Source organism: Crocodylus porosus, unplaced genomic scaffold (assembly GCF_001723895.1).
Source record: "Crocodylus porosus isolate Cpor-Errol unplaced genomic scaffold, CroPor_comp1, whole genome shotgun sequence".
NCBI lineage: Eukaryota > Metazoa > Chordata > Crocodylia > Crocodylidae > Crocodylus > Crocodylus porosus.
The window spans coordinates 24,197,831-24,217,820 of record NW_017728917.1 but is presented as its reverse complement, the minus strand read 5'-3'; the positions used below and the strand labels follow the sequence as shown (position 1 = coordinate 24,217,820).

Genomic DNA, 19,990 nt, shown 5'->3' with positions numbered 1-19,990 from the left:
GAATATAATAAGAAAGTATCTGCTGGCTCCACAGGGTTGGTTTATTCTGTTTTATTTTCTTTTGTGGACAGCTGGACCCTAAATGGAGGATTATTTTTGTGTTCCCTGGACAGAATCTTAGGTCTCCAGCAAGCCGTATTTGCAGTTCAGTCCAGAAGTACTTAGGAAAATAAAATGTGCTCTAAAGAGTAGTAGTAGGTAAATAAAATGGGTGTGTCTACACGTGCAATTAATGTGATTGAATATACTCCAACTCTATTTGAGCTGGAGTAAACTAATCTGGACATCACTGTCTACATATGTGTTTAAGCGCAGTAATTTACTGCACTGCCGGATACCAATTGTATCTTGTGGGACTATCCAGCAGTGCAGTAAATTACCCTGCTGCCCTCTAATTGCTGTGTACATGTAGACAGTGGCGGTTTACTGTGTAGCAAATCAGTCTGCTATATAGTAAAGCATCTCGTGTAGGAGCACCCAATATGACATATGCATAATTGCAATGTGTTGCTTTATTAATGTGTCTCAGACCATGAGTGACTGGTGCCTCCTGAATCTGGGGGGCACCCGCAGAAGCTGCCAATGGCAGCGGCCCTATCGGGGGGGCACCAGCCCTACCAGCAGCATCAGTGTCAGCCATGGGGGGGCACCGGCCCTGTCAGGAGGAACACGTGCACCACCAGTCGCCAATGCCTCAGACTTTGCCTATGCTTGCTTATGGCCAATGCTCTCCATATTGACTGTGATGAGTTTGGTGTTTTGGTTTCCACAATGCACAAGTGATGCTGCTAAGCGAGTTCTAAGAAGAGTTCATTCAAGGTTAGACTGGTAGTAGATATTATTATAGGTGTATTTCATTTAAATTGCAGGCAAAGCAAATACTGTGTTTACATGCATACCACACTTACCCTTTCCCCAAAAATTAACCTTCCAAAATCTGGGGGTGTTTTTCAAGTGGCGAACTTGATTTTCTGCCCTGGAATGGAAGAGAGGCATGGTGATGCTGTAAGATGGCTGCCATGCATCTTCCTCAGCCGGCCTCAGGGAGAGGTAGTGGTGTTCACCCTTCAGGGACACAGCTCCAGTATTAACTTCTCACAGCCACAGCTGCTGCAATCAGGATCCCCTGCAGCAAGCATTCATCCATGATGGTGGAAACATCCTTTTTTCTTCATCCTGCCTTCCCAAATCAAGGTCTCTGTTTTATTTGGGGATATATTCTGTGAGAGAAACTAGAGTATACAAAATTGAAGTAAAGATAACTACTCCAGGCAATATCAACAACTTAAAGGGTAAAACACATTGCAATGATATTCTAAACAAAGATATAGTGCAGATATCTTAAAAACAAACATAACAACCATAAAAATTCAGGGTTAAATTTAATACTCAGTAGGAATCCAAACACATTCAGGCATAGAAATGCCTAATTAAGGCACAAAACCAATAACAGATAATACTGCCATGAGTAACACTATGAGGGTGAGGGAAATGAAGAATTCTTTCAATGCAGTTTTATCTAATGTGGGACCACAGCTGTTTCAATGAATTTATCATAACCACATCATTTTTCTGTGATGACACTACAAGCAGAGTTTTGGATAAAATCATTCTTCTCTCAAACAATATGTGTTGCAGTGTTGAGGAACTGGATAGAGATTTGCAAAAAGATTGAATCCCTGCCTTAGGGGAAGATCCCAAACCAATCTTAACTGGGGAAACATGATCTGTTTTAGACTCTGATGCATGTTGAACTTGGATCAACTGGAAGAGCCATTTTACAAACCACTTCAGCCATAACTGATTCCAGCCTGGCATGTCCTCATTTGGGAACCAGACCTGAATAGCAGAGAAGCCGCTGCAAAACACCTTTGGCACTTTGGAATCTTCAGATTTAAAAAAAAATAACTTTTTCATGCTCTTTGCACTGCTGGAGCAATGCAACAGGGACAAGGGAAGGGCCAATATTGGCCCTAGACTTCTAACCCTGCCTTAATTTTGCCAGTGACATGTCCATTTTGGCCACTCAGCACTCTTGAATAATTTTGGGTTGAAGGCAGGACAGCAGCTCACACTGAGCTTAAAGCTGTAGACTAGACAGTCACCTCGCTGGGGTCACCTGACCGCCAGTTATCTTTCCTGCTTGGTGCTGGGGGCTGGACCTGATGATCTTCTGAGGTCCCCTCCGGCCTTAAATCTATGAATCTATGAAACAGCCTGAAGCTGCTGTGATTCCAATGAGTAGTGAGCAGCAAAAATAGTGAAAACTTGAACAAATCTAAGCTACTGCAAGGCAGTGCTCTCAGCCTTAATCTTTTCAAAGAACAGACTTATTTTCTTACCTAAAAGTTTTGTCCAGAGGCTTTAAATGGAACTTACAATTAATAAAATTAGGGCAGCCATGCAAGAGATTAACACTTTTTATGTGTGAGAGTTTTTCCAGCAGTACACAACCTATGTAGCTACTCACACAGATCATAAGTGATGAGTATCAAATAAATGCATGGGCAAAGAGATGTGTTCATATAAGAAAATAGCTGTTGATTTTGTGTGGATTGTATTATATCAACACATTGATCAAGGTTTGGACATGTGTTGTCTCTTAATCCATAGGCCTCTGTCCTAGGGGCATGTCCTTCTGATATGCCTCCTCATTCCTCAAAGGAGACAGTAGCATGGAGCTGTAGATGATGGTCCTAGATTGTGTCTGCATCTGCCCCAGATATTTTTTTCAGGCTTTTGAAACCCCTTTTGAACCTCCATCTATCCTGGAGCATAAGCCAAAATCTGGCCCTTCATATTTAGTAAGCACAAAAGTTTTTGTAACTCCTCTAGTCACTGTTATAATAAAGGCCTGCTTTCAGCTTTTCATTTAAATCATAAGCAAAATAAGTACTGTATTTACATGCCACACTCTCCATTTCCTAAAAAATTAGCCCTCCAAAATTCAGCTTTGCAAAATGCAGTTCAGCTTTTGTGCATACACAAGCACATAAAATGTACTGATATCAGGAGCAATTAACACATCTGGTAATGTAGTTTCCATGCAAATTGTTTACTATACAGCCATATATATACCGTAGAGCCATTTATATATGTATGTGTGTGTGTGTGTGTGTGTGTGTGTGTGTGTGTGTGTGTGTGTTTATACAGTGTTCCAGTGTCTTAATTGTTCTAAAAGGTAAAATATTTCATTAAACTTCACACCCTCCACACGTGTCTTGTAAACAGCCTAAATTTGAGTTTTAAATACATTAAAATAGAGAATAAGTGTATAACACCCCCCCCCCTTTTTTTTTAGATGACAACTTTTGGAGCATTCCTTCATAAAGGTTCTTTCTGTAGGAATTACTTCAATTTGCTGGACTTGCTGGTTGTGGGTGTTTCTCTGGTATCATTTGGGATTCAGTAAGTATTACTATCAAGTGTAGGTGGTTTCATTCTTGCTTTGGGGTTTTAGACTGAAAACAGGACTTTGTAAGAGATTTAAAAGTCAAGGTCCTTCAAAAGGGATTAGAATTTGCATTTGAGTTAATCGCAAGGGCTTTTGTTGCACTACAGATAGAATAGCAGTCCTTACTGTTACTGTGAGCTGTTGCTGAAAGTAAAATTTAGGTCTTAGAATTTGTCCTTTCTACATCAGCCCACAGGCTGAGCATTTGAATATGCAGAGGAACATGCTACAGTGAGGATTGTAACTGGTGGTGAAGAGACTGTTTTTATCCTTTTTGGGCAGACAGAGCAAAGCTGTCCAAAAATAACCTTTAGCTGCCAACTGCTTCATTGGGGGGGGCAGTTCTACAGCAGCTCAAATCACCATTTAAAACTTCCCTTTGACTTGGAAAGAAGCAAGGCCAGGGCACCACTCAACTCTTCCCCATTTTTCATTCAACTACTATATTTGTTCTTGGCTGGTCATGATAGTATCACATTACATCATGTAAAAGATCAGGTGATAGTTTCGCCCCATGTGAAACTACAAACGCTATTACTTGACACTGGCTAAAATGTTTTATTCTACTTCCCTATGAAAAACAAAATATTAGTTATGTGAAATGTTGAGCATCTCTTGCGTAGTGCTGAGTACCTGATTCACTGGGCTGAAAATGAAGGAACTCACTATTTCACAGGAGTCACTTAATGAATCACAGGATAGAGTGCTTAGTTTGTCAAAGGACAGTACTGAATAATACTTTAGCTACTATCTTTTCCCAGGGACCAAACTTATCTGGTTCACATTGTAAGATCAGCTCATGTACTAATGATTCTCATTGCTTCTGAAACCAAATCATATTTTTTATATTTATGGGATTAAATCAGCATTCTCTGGGGGCGCATCTACTTGAGACACTAAACGAGCAATAAACCAGTTCTACTGAGCATTAGCACGACATAGAGAAAGCTGTGCTAATGCTCAGCAGAATTAGTCTACTGTGCATTAGCATCACTCAAAAGATGTCCACTGCGCTGCTGCTCGGTAGTGCTGATTACTGAGAATTGAGTTAGTTCCTGTTATTACAGGTATTAAACTTAATCCACAGTAAGTAACTACAGTGCATTATTGCACATGTAGACATGGCCTAGTAGTAATAAAGCAGCTGAGTATTTCAAAATTCTAATTTACAAAATGCTAAGACTTTTTCCATGTGCAGGGAAACTGCAGGAGCAAAGGTAATTTTAGTAAATCAGATCACAGACAAATAATAAACTGAAGAAGTAAGAGACTAATTTTTTTTCTTTTCTGCATAGGTCCAGTGCAATCTCAGTTGTGAAGATACTGAGAGTTTTAAGAGTCTTGAGACCCCTAAGGGCAATAAACAGAGCAAAAGGACTGAAGGTTTTTATATTTTTTTATATGTTCTTTTTCAGTTGGCCTCATTCTGCAGTCCTACTGCAGGCAAAGCCCCTACTGAAGTCCAAGGGGAATTTGCCTGGAGAAGAACACAGAGCCAGACCCTTAATCAGTTTGGGGTTCTTAGACATTCTAGGATCAATTCTGTCATGTATTGTAGCCATTTAAATCTGGAAGAACATCAGCTTCACTAAGGCTAGATTTAGGCCCATACTGCTTGCAAATATATCTTTGCCATTTATTCATTTTACTTGTACACTGCATATGTGCTGCCTGTCACTTTAAGAGATGAAGTAACCTACATCCAACATATTGCAGGTAAATTCAGAAATCATTCTAATGTATGGTAAGAACATTAAAGCAGTACCAGAAACATTCAGTCTGTTTTATGACTGGTTAATTTTAGGAGTGAAATTATCTAAATATATGGAAATACATTGTTATAATACATTGTACACTTTCATAACACTCAGTAATAACATTCAGTTGTGTTAACATTCTTTTCCCCTGCCCCCCTTTTCTTCACAGCACGTTGTTCAATGTGTCTTTGTTGCTATTAGAACTATTGGCAATATCATGATTGTTACAACCCTGCTGCAGTTCATGTTCGCCTGTATTGGTGTACAGCTATTCAAGGTAAATAAACACATTCTTCCAAAACATATCCTGCACCAGGGAATGCATTGACAGAACCAAACTGACTTCAGTGGGGTTCTGCATTGGAAATGACTTGGTCCCCTGACAGGCCAGTTGCAAGATCTTAAAGTTAACTTTTATGTTTACCTACATTTTTGTTTTATGCGTAGGGAAAATTCTATCGGTGTAGTGATGAAGCAAAGCAGAATCCAGAGGAGTGCCGGTGAGAACTCTTTTTCTATTATTAATTTGACACATCACATTTTACTACTACTACTCCTCATTATAATAATTTTGATTGTAATTCATTCATGCCCAGAAACCTCTGAGCATTGTAACTAACACAGATAGGCAGATCATAGGCCATTTAGGTTTTTTGTAAGTCTGAATCAACATCCTAAAATCCAGCTGTGATTCTGGTGTCATAAGCAAACTAGCACTCATTAACTGATAACAAAGATCAGATATTTCAAGAAAAGAACTGCATCATTCTGAGAATAGTTTAATGCTTCCCATATCACAATTTCTTTTTTTTTTTCCACAGGGGGATATACATTGTTTATAAAGATGGAGATGTTGATAATCCAGTGGTTAGAGAAAGGGTTTGGCAAAATAGTGATTTCAACTTTGACAATGTGCTGTCTGCCATGATGGCCCTTTTCACTGTTTCTACCTTTGAAGGCTGGCCAGCGTAAGTGAACTGTGAATGTTTCCATAACACCATTGAAATTACTTTTTCAGGGCTGCTTGCATCCTGGCACTGTCCATACACAAGCATCTGTGCTCTGTGGACCCTGGAGATTCTCAACCTGATCCTGGAAATTGCTGAGTTTTCTTTACTTCCAGCTGTGCCAAGGGGAATTGTGGCACTCAGCACCTTGCAGGATCAGTTTTCCTCTGAGGAAAGGCCTCATTCCCACTAAAGAAAGGGAGAGCAAGGCAAGGCTGCTGACATTTTGATAAATCTGATTTTGATACCATAATACTGGTTGTAACACTTCCCCTTCCAACTCCATCTTTTACTTTGTCAGTGACTATAGTAAGCTTCTGTTTTTCTTCACGTATTTGCTTCTGAAGCTAAGTTTGTCATTTACAATTCAGAGCAGCAAAAATTAGTGAGGGAGGGACTTTAATTGTAAAGTGTGTTTGGGGTAATCTTTGGACAGCATATTCCAGCCATTTTGCCATCAGCAATTTACTGGCTTTTTAGCCTTTTAGGGACCCGTGGGTGCTTCCTGCTCACGAACAGGCTTCCAGTTCTAATTGTTAATTTTCTGACTTTACTTTGCTAAGCAGAACTCAGTGACTGCAAGTCCATCTGCAATACACATGAAGTCAGGTTGGTTTTCAGAACTGCTAAATAATTGAGCTTTCCTTTGTTGGCAAAGAGAATTTTGCTTTAAAAGTATTGACACAAGGCTGGATATCAATCAAGCTTGGATCCTTAGAGCACTAAATGACTGATGGTTTGAGTATTGATTTCTTGTTTTTCACATACTTTCATTTTTGTTGAAATCAGTGAAATCTTATACTGGTTAATGCCTGCTCTTTCAGTAACTTTAACCACAATAGAAATAATCCTCTGAGACATTTTACTCCTTTTAAATGTTGTTATATGTTATAAGGTTATTATATAAGCTTTTGTCCATTTGGTGAAATTTTGGTAGATGGCTTCAAGTAAGGTAGACCAGATTTTCAATAACTATCCAGTGGCTAAGTGAAATTACAATCTGCAGACTTTAGCATTATAACAGCAGTTAACATATTTTGCTGTTTTGTTTTTCAGATTACTATACAAAGCCATAGACTCAAATGGGGAGAATGTAGGCCCAATATACAACTACAGAGTGGAGATTTCCATCTTCTTTATCATATATATCATCATCATTGCTTTCTTTATGATGAACATATTTGTCGGTTTTGTCATTGTTACCTTCCAAGAACAGGGAGAACAAGAGTACAAGAACTGTGAGCTGGATAAAAATCAGGTTAAAATCTATAAATTTTTTTTTTTTTGCTTATAAAGTTACTTTTTTTTAATGCCATACACAAAACCAGCATTCTCCTATGGGTCAGAAGAGGGCAGTAGGCACAAAAATTACACAGTACAAAGACTGGGTTCTCTAAACGTCAAAGTCAAAATTATTCTGTGGCCCTTTTCTGGGAAAGCCGAACATTTTGGTCTTTTTCCTAGGATACGTAATATTCTAGTGCACACTAAGGAAAAGAGAACAGTTACAGACTGGGCTTGATGCCAGAAATGGAGATATGAAATGTATTTTACACACACACAGAGTATCCTGGAATAGCCACACCATGGAATTTGCTTAGAGTAGATTACGTTGCCATTGTTTCCTATTCATTAGTGGACATATGCTGTGATTTACACATTCAGAAAAAAATAATCTATCCTCTCTTATGTGCTTAAATTCTCTGATTGTAGAACTCAATAGTATTTTCTGAAATGGGTATGTTGAGATTCTTCAAATGGTTACAATCTGATCATTTTGAAGCCCAGTCTGCACGAAGAATTCAGCAACCAGTGGACCTAGGCTGGTACAAACCCCTCATCTTGGATACAGTTTACACCTCTGAAGTATGACTTTTTTTGGTGCAGTTAGTCCAGCTTTCAAAACTGTAACAATATGATTCACATTGCACCAGTACATGTCGTATTATCCCTATGGGTTTGCACTGTTTTAGCTACACCGATGACGAAAGACCCAAAACAGACAAGATCTGCATTATCAATCAATAAATCAAGTCTATTAGTTGAGATTGAATTAGGATGAGTTTAATGGGCTTTATCAGGATCAGTGCTCTTTGGTTATCCCTCTGATGATGCAAGACACCATATATGAGCTAAACATCTTAGAATTTTCCTTATCATTATCTTACTGCTTTTTCTTATATAACTTATCAGTATATATTATTAATATACTGCTGTAAAGATCAGATGGGAGCTACTAAACTTGATTACTGTGTTTAATAATAAACATTCCTATTGAAACATGGCACTTAGAGTAAGTTGTATTCCCTACTGATTGTTTTAGGTGTAATAAAGGGATTTATAATACCAGCAGTCAGACATGAAATGCTAGGTATTCTCATTTAATAGCCCCCACTGAATCTTTCACAACAGTTTTTTTTTTTTACATTTCTGCTTTTACAGCGCCAGTGTGTAGAATATGCCTTGAAGGCACGTCCACTGCGTAGATACATTCCAAAAAATCCTTATCAGTACAAGTTCTGGTATGTGGTGAACTCCACTGGGTTTGAATACATCATGTTTGTCCTCATCATGCTGAACACACTTTGCTTGGCCATGCAGGTAAGAATAAAGCAAGTTCCCAATTTACTGCATGAAGCCTTTGATTTGACTCCTGGGGAAAGAAGAGGGGATTTGGTGCTAATATGATTTCAGAGAACTTTATCAAGCTGACTTCTTTTGCCAAGTGACAAATTAAAAATAATTCACTAAATGATAAAAACTTCTTTCTGTTATGCATTCTGGGATGTGTTTTCATTCCAATAAAACTGTAAGACCATTCCTTGCATATACTCATAAAGGTCTGGCTGGTAGGGGAGAGTGGCAGACCTGAGAGAAGTAGCATAAAATGTACTCTGGCTTCTCTTCTTCTCCCTTTTCCCTCAAACACATTCATGCCTGTCTACAGACCTCTTGTGCAGCAACACTGAGATAAGGCCTTCCCAGTAATTACACAGAAACTGAATCCCTCCACTTTGATGCTGCCAGCTCCATGCAGGAAGGTGAGGAGAGGGGAAAAAAGGTCTTCCTACCATTTCCCTTAGTGCTCTTGCACAAAGACTGCACAGTTATATATGTATTTATGTGTGCACTTGTACACCTGTATACTTGAAAACCAGGCCCTGCTGCCATTGCTTTCAGGGAAAGTTAAAGTGAAAATGACAATTAGGCCTTCTAATTCCACACAGCAAAACCTTTAAATAGCTCTGCCACAGACACATGGAACTATGACATGATTGGAGTAACAGAGACTTGGTGGGAGTTTGCATGACTGGAAAACTGTCATGGATGGGTACAAGCTGTTCAAGAAGGACAGGTGGGGAGAAGAGGAGGAGGAGTTGCACTTTATGTAAAAGAGCCATGTGATTGCTCAGAGCTCCAGTATGAAGCTGGAGATAGGCCCGTTGAGAGACTCTGGGTTAAGGTCAGAGGGGAGAGCAACAAGGGTGATGTTATGGTGGGCATCTGCTATATACCAGCAGACCAGAAGGAAGTGGTGAATGAGGCTTTCTTCAAACAGCTAGCAGAAGTTTCCCAATCAGAAGCCCTGGTTCTAATGGGGGGACTTCAGTCACCCTGACATCTGTTGAGAGGTCAATACAGTAGTGCACAGGCAATCCAAGAAGATTTTGGAGCGTGTTGGTGACAACTCTCTCACCCCATTCTCATTAATAAATTGAGCGACTGTGGCATTGATGCCTACATGGCTGAATGGGTCAAAAATTGGCTGATAGGGTGCACCCAGAGAGTGGTGGTGGACTGGTTGTACTTGACCTGGCAGGATGTGAATAGTGGGGTCCTCCAGGGCTTGGTCCTGGGGCCTACACTGTTCAACATCTTCATCAGCGACTTGGACGAGGGGGTAGAAAATACGTTGTCCAAGTTTGCCAATGATTCCAAGATGTGGGAAGAGGTAGGCATGCTCAAAGGGAGAGAGAGGCTGCAATTAGATTTAGAGAGACTACAAAAGTGGGTGAATGGTAACAGGATGGGGTTCAATGTAGATAAATGAAAGGTGCTGCACCTGGAGAGAAGGAATCCACAGCATACATACAAGCTGGGGAGTTCCCCGCTTATAAGCACAGAGGCAGAAAGGGCTCTTGGAGTCATTATTGACTCCAAGGTGAACATGAGCAGTCAATGCCAGACCGCAGCCAGCAAAGCCAACCACACCTTGTCATGAACCCAAAGATGCATCTCAAGCTGGTCCAGAGAGGTGATACTCCCCCTCTATGCAACATTGGTCAGGCTGCAGTTGGAGTATTGCATCCAGTTCTGGGCGCTGCACTTTAAGAAGGATGTGGCCTGCCTTGAGAGGGTTCATAGGAGGGCCACCCACTTGGTTGGAGGGCAACAGGGCAGGCCCTATGAGGAGAGGCTGAGGGACCTGAACTGGTTCAGCCTCAGCAAGAGGAGGCTGAGGGGGTATTTGATGGCTGCCTACGACCTCATTAGGAGAGATAAGCAGCAAATAGGAAGAGCCCTATTCCCCCCAGCAGCACCTGGCATGATGAGGAACAATGGCCAGAAGCTGCTGGAGAATAGGTTCAGATTAGAGATTAGGAGGCAGTATTTCACTGTTAGGGTGGCTAGGATCTGGAACCAACTTCCTAGGGAAGTGGTCCTCGCTCCTACCTTGGGTAAATTCAAAAAGAGGTTGGATGAACACCTGTCTGGGGTCATGTGAGTCCAGCGTGTGCTCCTACTAGTGGCGGGGGGTCAGGCTAGATGATCTGTTCAGGTCCCTTCTAACCCCAAACTACTATGAAACTATGAAACTTCCTGGTGCAAGTGCCAGAGTAGCCAACTAGGGTCCATGCTCTTCTTGACCTCCTGCTCACAAACAGGGAAGAATTGGCGGGGAATGTAGTAGTGGATGGCAACTTGGGTAGCAGCGACCATGCAATGATTGAGTTCAGGATCCTGAGGAAAAGAAGGCTGGAGAGCAGCAGAGTAAGGACCCTGGACTTCAGAAAAGCAGACTTCGACTCACCCAGGGAACTCATGGGCAGAATCCCCAGGGAAGTCAGTCTGAGGAGAAGAGGAGTCCGGGGGAGCTGGCTGTACTTTAAAGAAGCCTTACTGAGAGTGCAGGAACAAACCATCCCTATGTGCAGGGAGACTAACAAGTATATCAGAAGACCAGCTTGTCTTAGCAGGGAACTCTTCAGTAAACTAAATGACAAAAAGGAAGCTTATGTGAAGTGGAAACTTGACAAATAACTAGGCAAGAATATAAGAGTAAGAATATAAGAGTATTGCTTGGGCATGCAGGGACAAGTCAGGAAGGCCAAAACGCAACTGGAGTTGCAGATAGCAAGGGATGTGAGGGGTAACAAGAAGAGTTTCTATGTCAGTAGCAAGAGGAGGATCAGGGAAAGTGTGGATCCCCTACTGAATGGGGGAGGCAAGCTTGTGACAGAGGAAGCAGATAAGGCTGAAGTGCTCAATGTCTTTTTTGCCTCAGTCTTCGCAGGCAAGGTCAGCTCCCAGACTCTTGTGCTGACCAGTACAGTTTGTGAAAGAGGTGAGCAGCCCTCAGTGCTGAAAGAACAGGCTAGAGACTACTTAGAAAAGCTGGACGCGTACAAGTCCATGGTGCCATATGGGATGCATCTGAGCATGCTGAGGGAATTGGCTGATGTGATTCCAGAGCTATTGGCCATCATCTGTGAAAACTCATGGCGATCAGGAGAAATCCCAGATGATTGGAAAAGGGCAAACATAGTGGCCATATTTAAGAAAGGGAAAAAGGAAGATCTGGGGAACTACAGACCAGTCAGCCTCACCTCAGCCCCTGGAAAAATCATGGAGCAGATCCTCAAGGAAACCATTTCCAAGCACTTGGAGGATAAAAAGGTGATTAGGAACAGTCAGCATGGATTCTTGAGGGGCAAGTCATGCCTCACCAACCTGACTGCCTTCTATGACAAGGTGACTGGCTCTGTGGACGTGGGAAAACCAGTGGATGTGGCATATCTTGATCTTAGCAAGGATTTTGATACAGTCTCCCACAGCAGTGTTTCCCAACCTGTGTGCCGTGGCACAAAAGTGTGCCGTCAGAAATGAACAGGCGGGCTGCAGAATTTTGCCATGGCAATGACCTGTAGTAGGTATGAGGATGAGAAATGCCTTAGGTGTGCCACGGAAAATTTTTATTAATGTAAGTGAGCCTTGGGCTGCAAAAGTTTGGGAAACACTGTCCCACAGCATTCTCAGAGGCAAACTAAAGAAGTATGGGCTAGATGAATGCACTGTAAGGTAAATAGAAAAGTGGCTGGAGCATTGGGCTTAGAAAGCAGTAATCAATGGCTCGATGTCTAGTTGGCAGCCGGTATCAAGTGGAGTGCCCCAGGGGTTGGTCATGAGGCTGGTTTTGTTCAATGTCTTCATCAATGACCTGAAGGATGGCATAGAGCGCACCCTCAGCCAGTTTGCAGATGACACCAAGCAGAGGGGAGTAGTAGATATGCTGGAGTGTGGGGCTAGGATTCAAAGTGACCTAGACAAATTGGAGGACTGGGCCCAAAGATATCTCATGAGGTTCAATAAGGACAAGTGAAAAATCCTGCACTTAGGATGTAACAATCCCATGTACCAGGACAGGCTGAGGACTGACTGGCTGGGCAGCAGCTCTGCAGAAAAGGGCCGGGCAGTACAGTAGACAAAAAGCTGAATATGAGCTAGCAGTGTGCCCTTGTTGCCAAGAGGGCTAATGGCATACTGGGCTGCATTAGTAGGTATGCTGCCAGTAGGTCAAGGGAAGTGATTCTTCCCCTCTATTCAGCACTAGTGAGGCCACATCTGGACTACTGTGTCCAGTTTTGGGCCCTGCAGTACAGAAAGGATGTGGACAAATTGGAGAGAGTCCAGCAGAGGGCAACAAAAATGGGAAGGGGCTGGGAGACATGACTTATAAGAAAAGACTGAAGGAACTGGGCTTATTTAGTCTAGAGAAGAGAAGACTGGGAGGGGATTTAACAGCAGCCTTCACTACCTGAAGGCTGGTTCCAAAGAGGATGGATCTAAACTGTTCTCAGTGGTGGCAGATGACAGAACAAGGAGCAATGGTCTCAAGTTGCAGCAAGGGAAGTTTAGGTTAGATATTAGGAAGAACTTTCTCACTAAGAGGGTAGTAAAACACTTAAACAGGTTATCCAGAGAGGTTGTAGGAGCTTCATCCTTCCACGTTTTCAAAACCCGGCTAGACAAAGGTTTGGCCAGGATGATCTAGTTGGGAATGGTCCTATTTTGAACAGGAGGTTGGACTTTCTATGATTCTGTGTTGTTCTGAGTTATACTGTAGCGAGGGTAAGACAGAGAACACAGGATTGTCTTAAACATACAGGGCATGTATTTTGTTTGGTGTTACAAGTGTTTTTCACAATTGTATTATTTATATAAACTTCCTTCCTCTACCTGTGAGAGAGAAAGATGTTAAGTAACTCTTAAATGAACAGTGGATAGAAGAGGAGGTGTAGTTACAGGTTAAAGCATAAGATTGGGAGGAGAGTCTGGAGAACTAATTTCTCTTTCACAGACTTAACTTTTGACAAGTCAGGTCAATGCTGTACTGAAGCTCCTCCTTTGTGAAACGGGTACGGTAACACTATCTTACAGAGTATTGTGAGAATTGTCTTACAATTAATACATTAGGAATAACAACAACAATAGTAATTTGTAATTATATATTCTAATTAATTGGTGCTAGTCATAGGTCCAAATAATGATAGTTACTGTTAATAACATTTTTATTGGTTAATATTTTAAAACACTCAGTGGAGTGTCTGAATCCCAAATATAAGTGTCCATCTGTCCTCTCTGTGGTAATTTATGTCCAAACTGAGCTCCATGTATGGTAATTTCTACCTGCAATACACTTTAATTTATTTAACATTTGGTCATTCCCAAAATCATTCATCCACAATACAATTTAGAAAGAACATAGGAAACTATTTATAAATGTTTGTTCTAGCTAGCTATGTGTTTTTTTGAGTGTCTGTTTTCCTGCCAAATGCATGCAGGCATTATTTCAACTCCTCTTTGTTCTTAAAGCTGTTCTGTATTGATTTCATATGTATTCTGTGCCATCATTTTTATTCTTATTTCAGCTTCTGCCATTCTCTTTTTGACGTTTAAGCAATAAAGATTTTTGTTAATACAAGGACTGGTCTGGGAAGTACAGGCATTCTTAGTGCACTAATAAAAGTATTTTTATTTCAGACTCTTTGAGCTTATGTATGAAAACTGCTAATCCTCAGGGTAAGGGAAGAGCTGTAGACAATGATCAATATGTTGATTCTGAATGAAGTAGGGGAAAAGAAAATATTAGGTGTGAAATCTCACTTGAAAGTGTTTTGGAATCTGAAATGGCACAGGAAGACATCGTACTCTGACCATCAATGAGAAAGTGATGGTATCTTGACACATTTGCTGTGCATTTATATTCACTTAATCTTTCACTGCTTCTCTTGTATGTCACATCAAGTAATTTGGTCAATCTGCTTTGATCCTGTGCTTTCTAATGTATCATACTGTCCTTCTTTAGGCGGTCCCTCTTTTATGTAACTATCAAGAAAGGCTGTTACTGGAATACGTTTTCTTTCCATGTTTATTTTGACTCAATCCTTCCCTTTGCTTTTTCCTGCATTTTACTATTCTCTAAGCATCCTGTACTTTACAGCAATTGCCTCTTTTTCTACTTCCTTTCCCAACTCTTTCACTCTCCTTCACCAACACAATAGATTTTAAAAATGGAAAGAATTATTAAAGTCCAGTTAATGAGAGTGTACAAGCTTTTACTCTTGCAAAAGAGTTTCTATTGCAAGTGAGATCTTCCAGGTTGACACCTAGGCTAGGGAGAGACGTTAACACAAACTGGTTTAAATGATCAAAAACTGGTTTAAATCTGTAACAGAACAGAAGTTCAGTTCACATAAATGAGTTTCAAAATGGCTGAAACTGGTTTGAGATAAACCTGGTTGAATGTAATATCAAATTTAACTGATTTGGGTCAAACCAATTTATGCAGTGTCTGTTCCAGTCCCCTTACTGGTTTAAGTTAAATCAGAGTCCCTCCAGCATCCCAGCATGGTCTCTGGGCTGGGCAGTAGTCTCTGCTCCAGAGGGCTGAGCTGGTCCCTCCCCTCTGCTCTCTGGCTGTGGCTCTGGCAGCGACTTGCAGGCACACAGTGTCTGCCTAGCTTCTTCCAGCTCTCCCCTTACCCCCTCACCATGCCCTGCTGAAGCTGGGATTCCCTCCTCCCCTCTGCCTTACACAGACACTTCTCAGCATTAGCTAGGGTACCACATGCTGGTTACGGTCCATGTAGGAGACAGGACACAGGCAGGCTGTACTGTTTGGGGCTTTTGGGAGCTAATCAACAGGTAGCGGGTAATTCCCTCCATTCCTTCTTTGGAACAAGTTGTTTAAGAAGAGCTTGAACTAATGAGAGATCCTTTTTTTTTTGCTGATGGGCTAATAAATTCTCCCTGCTATGTAACTAAATGCTGTGTAAATCCCTACTGGCTCCCTCGCTGACCAGTGAAGTGGGGGATCCCTCCCTAATCAGAGCATCCTGCCAAGGTCTGGACACTTTCCCCTCAGCTCAGCACTATGAAAGGGAAGGGAGGGCTACTCTAGCACCCCTCCAGCTTCCAGCATGAGCCTCTACAGGCATGTGCCTGCATTTTTTCAGTCCAGAGGGGATGTCTGTGCAGTTACAAACTGATTCAGCCTAGGCAAGTTAGATTTACCTGCAAAGATTGAATGAATTCAAAAGCTCAGGCTTTTTGAATGTCTGTCCCTAGCCCTAGAAGACCTTTCTTGTGGAAGAAGCATGTTTCCCACCCCTCCCAGGAAAAAATGACTTAACGCTTGTATGTTCATGTGGTTTCAACAAACATAGGAAAAAAGAAACAGTGCTTTATGGAAAGAAGAATTGCGTCAGTTTAACCTGGCTTGCCCAGCATCTGTATAGCTTGTACACTTCAACAGGGCTTTTTGGCACTTTTATCTAATAGCTGATTCAAGTGACCTGGGTCAAGTTGACAGTTCTTTTTCTGGGCATGTGCTGTGCTCAACACAGGGGCATGCTAAGCTGAAAGTACAGCACTATTTTATTTTTATTTTCCATGTTTGCAAGCACCCATGGTTTCTACCAGGAGAGCAGCAATTCTCCCAGACAAACCTGTACATGGCCTACATGTGATTATGTATGTTTTTTGCTTTTTTAATTTAAATCAGTAAACTCATATAAGCTGTCTAAATCCTTTAGAACGGAGATGGCCAACCTGCAGCACAGGTGCCACAAGTAGCACGGACAGCCTCTGTGCGTACAATGCAGTGAATCGGGGAGGGGAAAGGCAGCACAGCAGCAGATAGGACAGAAAGCAGAGCAATAGATCAGGCGGGGGAAAGGGAGTGGCAGTTTCAGAGAATGCAGGGCTAATTTGTGACATGCCTGCCTGGAGGTTTGGCCCCCACTGCTTTAGAATGCCTTCCCTTCTAGTCTTAATACAATCTATCAGCTGTTCTAAATAGATATATTAGTGGTATGTCACACAGTTGTATCAGGCATGCTAAATGGCCGTTGCTTATCTAGCTTTTTCCTGTCCACTCTTATTGTTACTGATCATTTGAAAGACCAGTTTTATTTCTGAGTCTGTCTCTCAGGGACTGTTCGAGGTATGCAGTGGTAAGCATTTACATTTGAGCTGAACTCAGTTGTAAACAAAAGCCATCCAATCCTTTTTGTATTAGTAATACATTCTTCCACTGAAGAATTCTTAGCAGAGCTATTAATTGGACATACATTTTGCTGGACTTTATAAATGCCAACTGTTGATCCATATCAGCCTGTTTTCACATAATATTCTTTCGTACTTTAATTTTTATTCACAGCACTACGAACAGTCAAAGCTTTTTAATGATGCAATGGATATTTTGAATATGGTTTTCACGGGAGTATTCACCGTTGAAATGGTTTTGAAAGTCATTGCATTCAAACCCAAGGTAAGCGTTTATACATAATTAGATTATCACTGGGACTATAAGTATATCTTGAATTTCCCACTTGCTATATATTATTAAAATGAGAAAACCTACGTATTTCTCATGATAAGCTATCTGTAAAATCGTCATAGAAATGTTAATCTGATTATACATATGTATATATACAGGAAATCAGATATAGAGATCAGTGAGAAAATACTACCAGGTAATAGATGAGACACGGAATATTTTTGAGGTCATGAAAAGGCCCCTTTCTAAATCAGATGTATCATTTCCTGTTGCAAGCATTACCAAATATAATGTTCAGAGGCACTATACTGACAAATTTAAACAATTAAACTATAACCCTTGATAACAAACAATGTGCTATGTTGTATTTTCTTTTATAAACTGTAGCTATAGGCCTGATCCTACAAACCTGCACAGGCTTAATCAGGTAGTCCGTTTGGTTTTAACAGGGTTACTCCCATGCAGCAGGGTTTGTAGGCTGAGCCTATAATAGGTGTTTGAGATTCCTTACCTTAAAGGGACACTGTCAAGGCCAGATTTTCAAAATAAATTGAATTCCCAATCTTGTAAGGAGACATGTGCAGCTATGACCCTTATTCACAAAAAGGGGTCACCAGGGACCCTCATGTCAGCAGGAACTACATAAGCTCAGATGCCCTCCTGCAAACATCTCCAGAGAAGTTTGGGACATAATTTGGGTACTTCAGTTTCTGGGCATCCTCTTCAAGACAATTTTCAGGGGTGTTGAACATTTAGAGTTGTGATTGCTTAGCATCTCTGAATCTCAGGGCCCAGTGGTTCAAGCTAAGTACCCAAAATACAATGCCCCCAAAGTTATAGCTCTTAGATTTTTAAATGCCAGCACATGTACTTAAAAAAATCCTGTGACACTAACAATAAATTATTAAAATAGAAAAAACAGTAAAAATCAAATGTAATTGTCATCACCTATCTAGTCATTCACTTATCACATTATATCTGTGATAGTGAAGAGTAGCCAGACAGAAAAGCCAAGTTTCGCTGTCATTTACAATGAAGTCTGATTTACTTGGGGGATTAAACTGGCATAACTTAGCATGTTTACTGACTAAACAGAAAGGGAAACAGGCCAGTCTCACTTTCCTGACCTCATCTGTGTCTGGTAAGTTTCCTCTTTCCAATTCCTTCTGAAAACATCTTTAAAAAGGCTTAATGTCAAGATAATGAAGCTGTCAGCATCATAATCTGTTCATGGATTAAAGCCCCTAGATTTGCTTGTGTAACTGACATAAAACTCCAAATATGAACTAGTTTTAAACTCAGTTCTGCCAACAGAGCAGCCTGTGGCAGCCCAGAACCCACATTATTTTACTTGCCTTAGCATTTACTTCTTGGGTGAATTTTGGAGCCCAGATGAGCTCTGTGCTGTCACAGCTACACTGCTGGGAGTTACCCAGCTTGTTCCTTGAAAGCTGGCTTGGGGTTTTCTATACAAACGTCATTCACTGCAGTGACTGCTATATGGACATACCTTCTGAACTGCCAGTGCAGCACATAGGTTGGGTACAGACATTACACTTTTACTGGTATAAGTGATCAGAAACCAGTCTATACCCCTAACTGAACAGAAGTTTGGCACACAAAACTGGTCTATACTTGTAACAGAAGTTTGGCACACATGGACTGGTTTAAAAATGTCAGAACCTGGTCTAAAATTTGCTCTCCCCATCAAAAGGTAAAATATGTGTTGTATTTGCTACTGATCTAAACTACACTGCTTATAGAAAACCACATAATTTAGATTGATTCCAACTTGGGCTTTTTGAATGTCTGTACCTAGCCATAGTGGGCATATTCCTACCCTGTCATGCAAAAGTCTACAGGGTTCTGCTTTCTGTTCCATTCAGTGTCTACATAATTAATGTAGTTGTTTTATTTTTATGTCACTACTTGAGTGCATCTACATGTGCCATTAAGGGGCAGCAATAAACTGTGGAGCTTATTGTTCTGCAGTTTATTTCTCCTGGGAAGCTCCCAGGTATCCATCTGCACATGTGCCCGGAGCACAACACATTGAGCTGGGTCACAGCAGACTTAATGTGCTGTGAAGGGGTTGGCTGGGGCACAAGAGTACTTCATTTTTGGGCTAGCCAGAAGGCAGCTCTGGCACTGAAGCACCCTCATACCCCAGCCATCCAATCAGCATCTACACATGCACTGCTGTGCATGAGAAAACTCTGCAGTGGGGTATTTATAAGTCTTACCCTGCTGCAGAGTTTATTCATTTTGTGTGCCCTAATTGTGTAGATGGTGAGAAGTTTACTGTGCAGTTAATTAGGCAGCTCCACAGTAAACGTCTTGTGTAGATGCACCCATTTAAATGCAAAGCCCTTCACAGCACCAAAATTAATACTACACAGAGGAGTTAATGACGATGTATAAGAGGCAATACTTTTATTATGCTGATTCTATCTTTGCACTGGTCTCTGTTCTGCTTTGATAATAAAGTCTCAGATGGTTTTACTGGCCTAAGTGCCTTTTACCACCAGTGCTTGACATAATGACTGTGAGTCTTGACATTGTCTCCAGTGTTTGAGTGATCTCCAGACTGGGATTCCTTTTACAGGCTTTCTATGAAGCTGCTTCTAAAGTTGCAGCTAGTGCAAAATAGGGTTGCCTAATGATGGAAATACATTACATGTCAATATTCAACAGACTTTAAAGGCTTCCT

The 19,990-nt window shown here is 41.1% G+C and overlaps 1 protein-coding gene across 1 annotated transcript in view; it reads left to right on the top strand.

Annotated features, from left to right (window-relative positions):
* CACNA1D (calcium voltage-gated channel subunit alpha1 D) overlaps positions 1-19,990 on the top strand; it is a 247,120-nt gene that overhangs the window by 123,409 nt on the left and 103,721 nt on the right. Inside the window, exons 20-27 of the mRNA XM_019537015.1 lie at positions 3,302-3,408; positions 4,750-4,837; positions 5,381-5,488; positions 5,659-5,711; positions 6,033-6,179; positions 7,275-7,476; positions 8,661-8,819; positions 17,161-17,271. Of these exons, the coding sequence (XP_019392560.1) occupies positions 3,302-3,408; positions 4,750-4,837; positions 5,381-5,488; positions 5,659-5,711; positions 6,033-6,179; positions 7,275-7,476; positions 8,661-8,819; positions 17,161-17,271 (975 nt within the window). The remainder of the gene's footprint in view (positions 1-3,301; positions 3,409-4,749; positions 4,838-5,380; positions 5,489-5,658; positions 5,712-6,032; positions 6,180-7,274; positions 7,477-8,660; positions 8,820-17,160; positions 17,272-19,990) is intronic.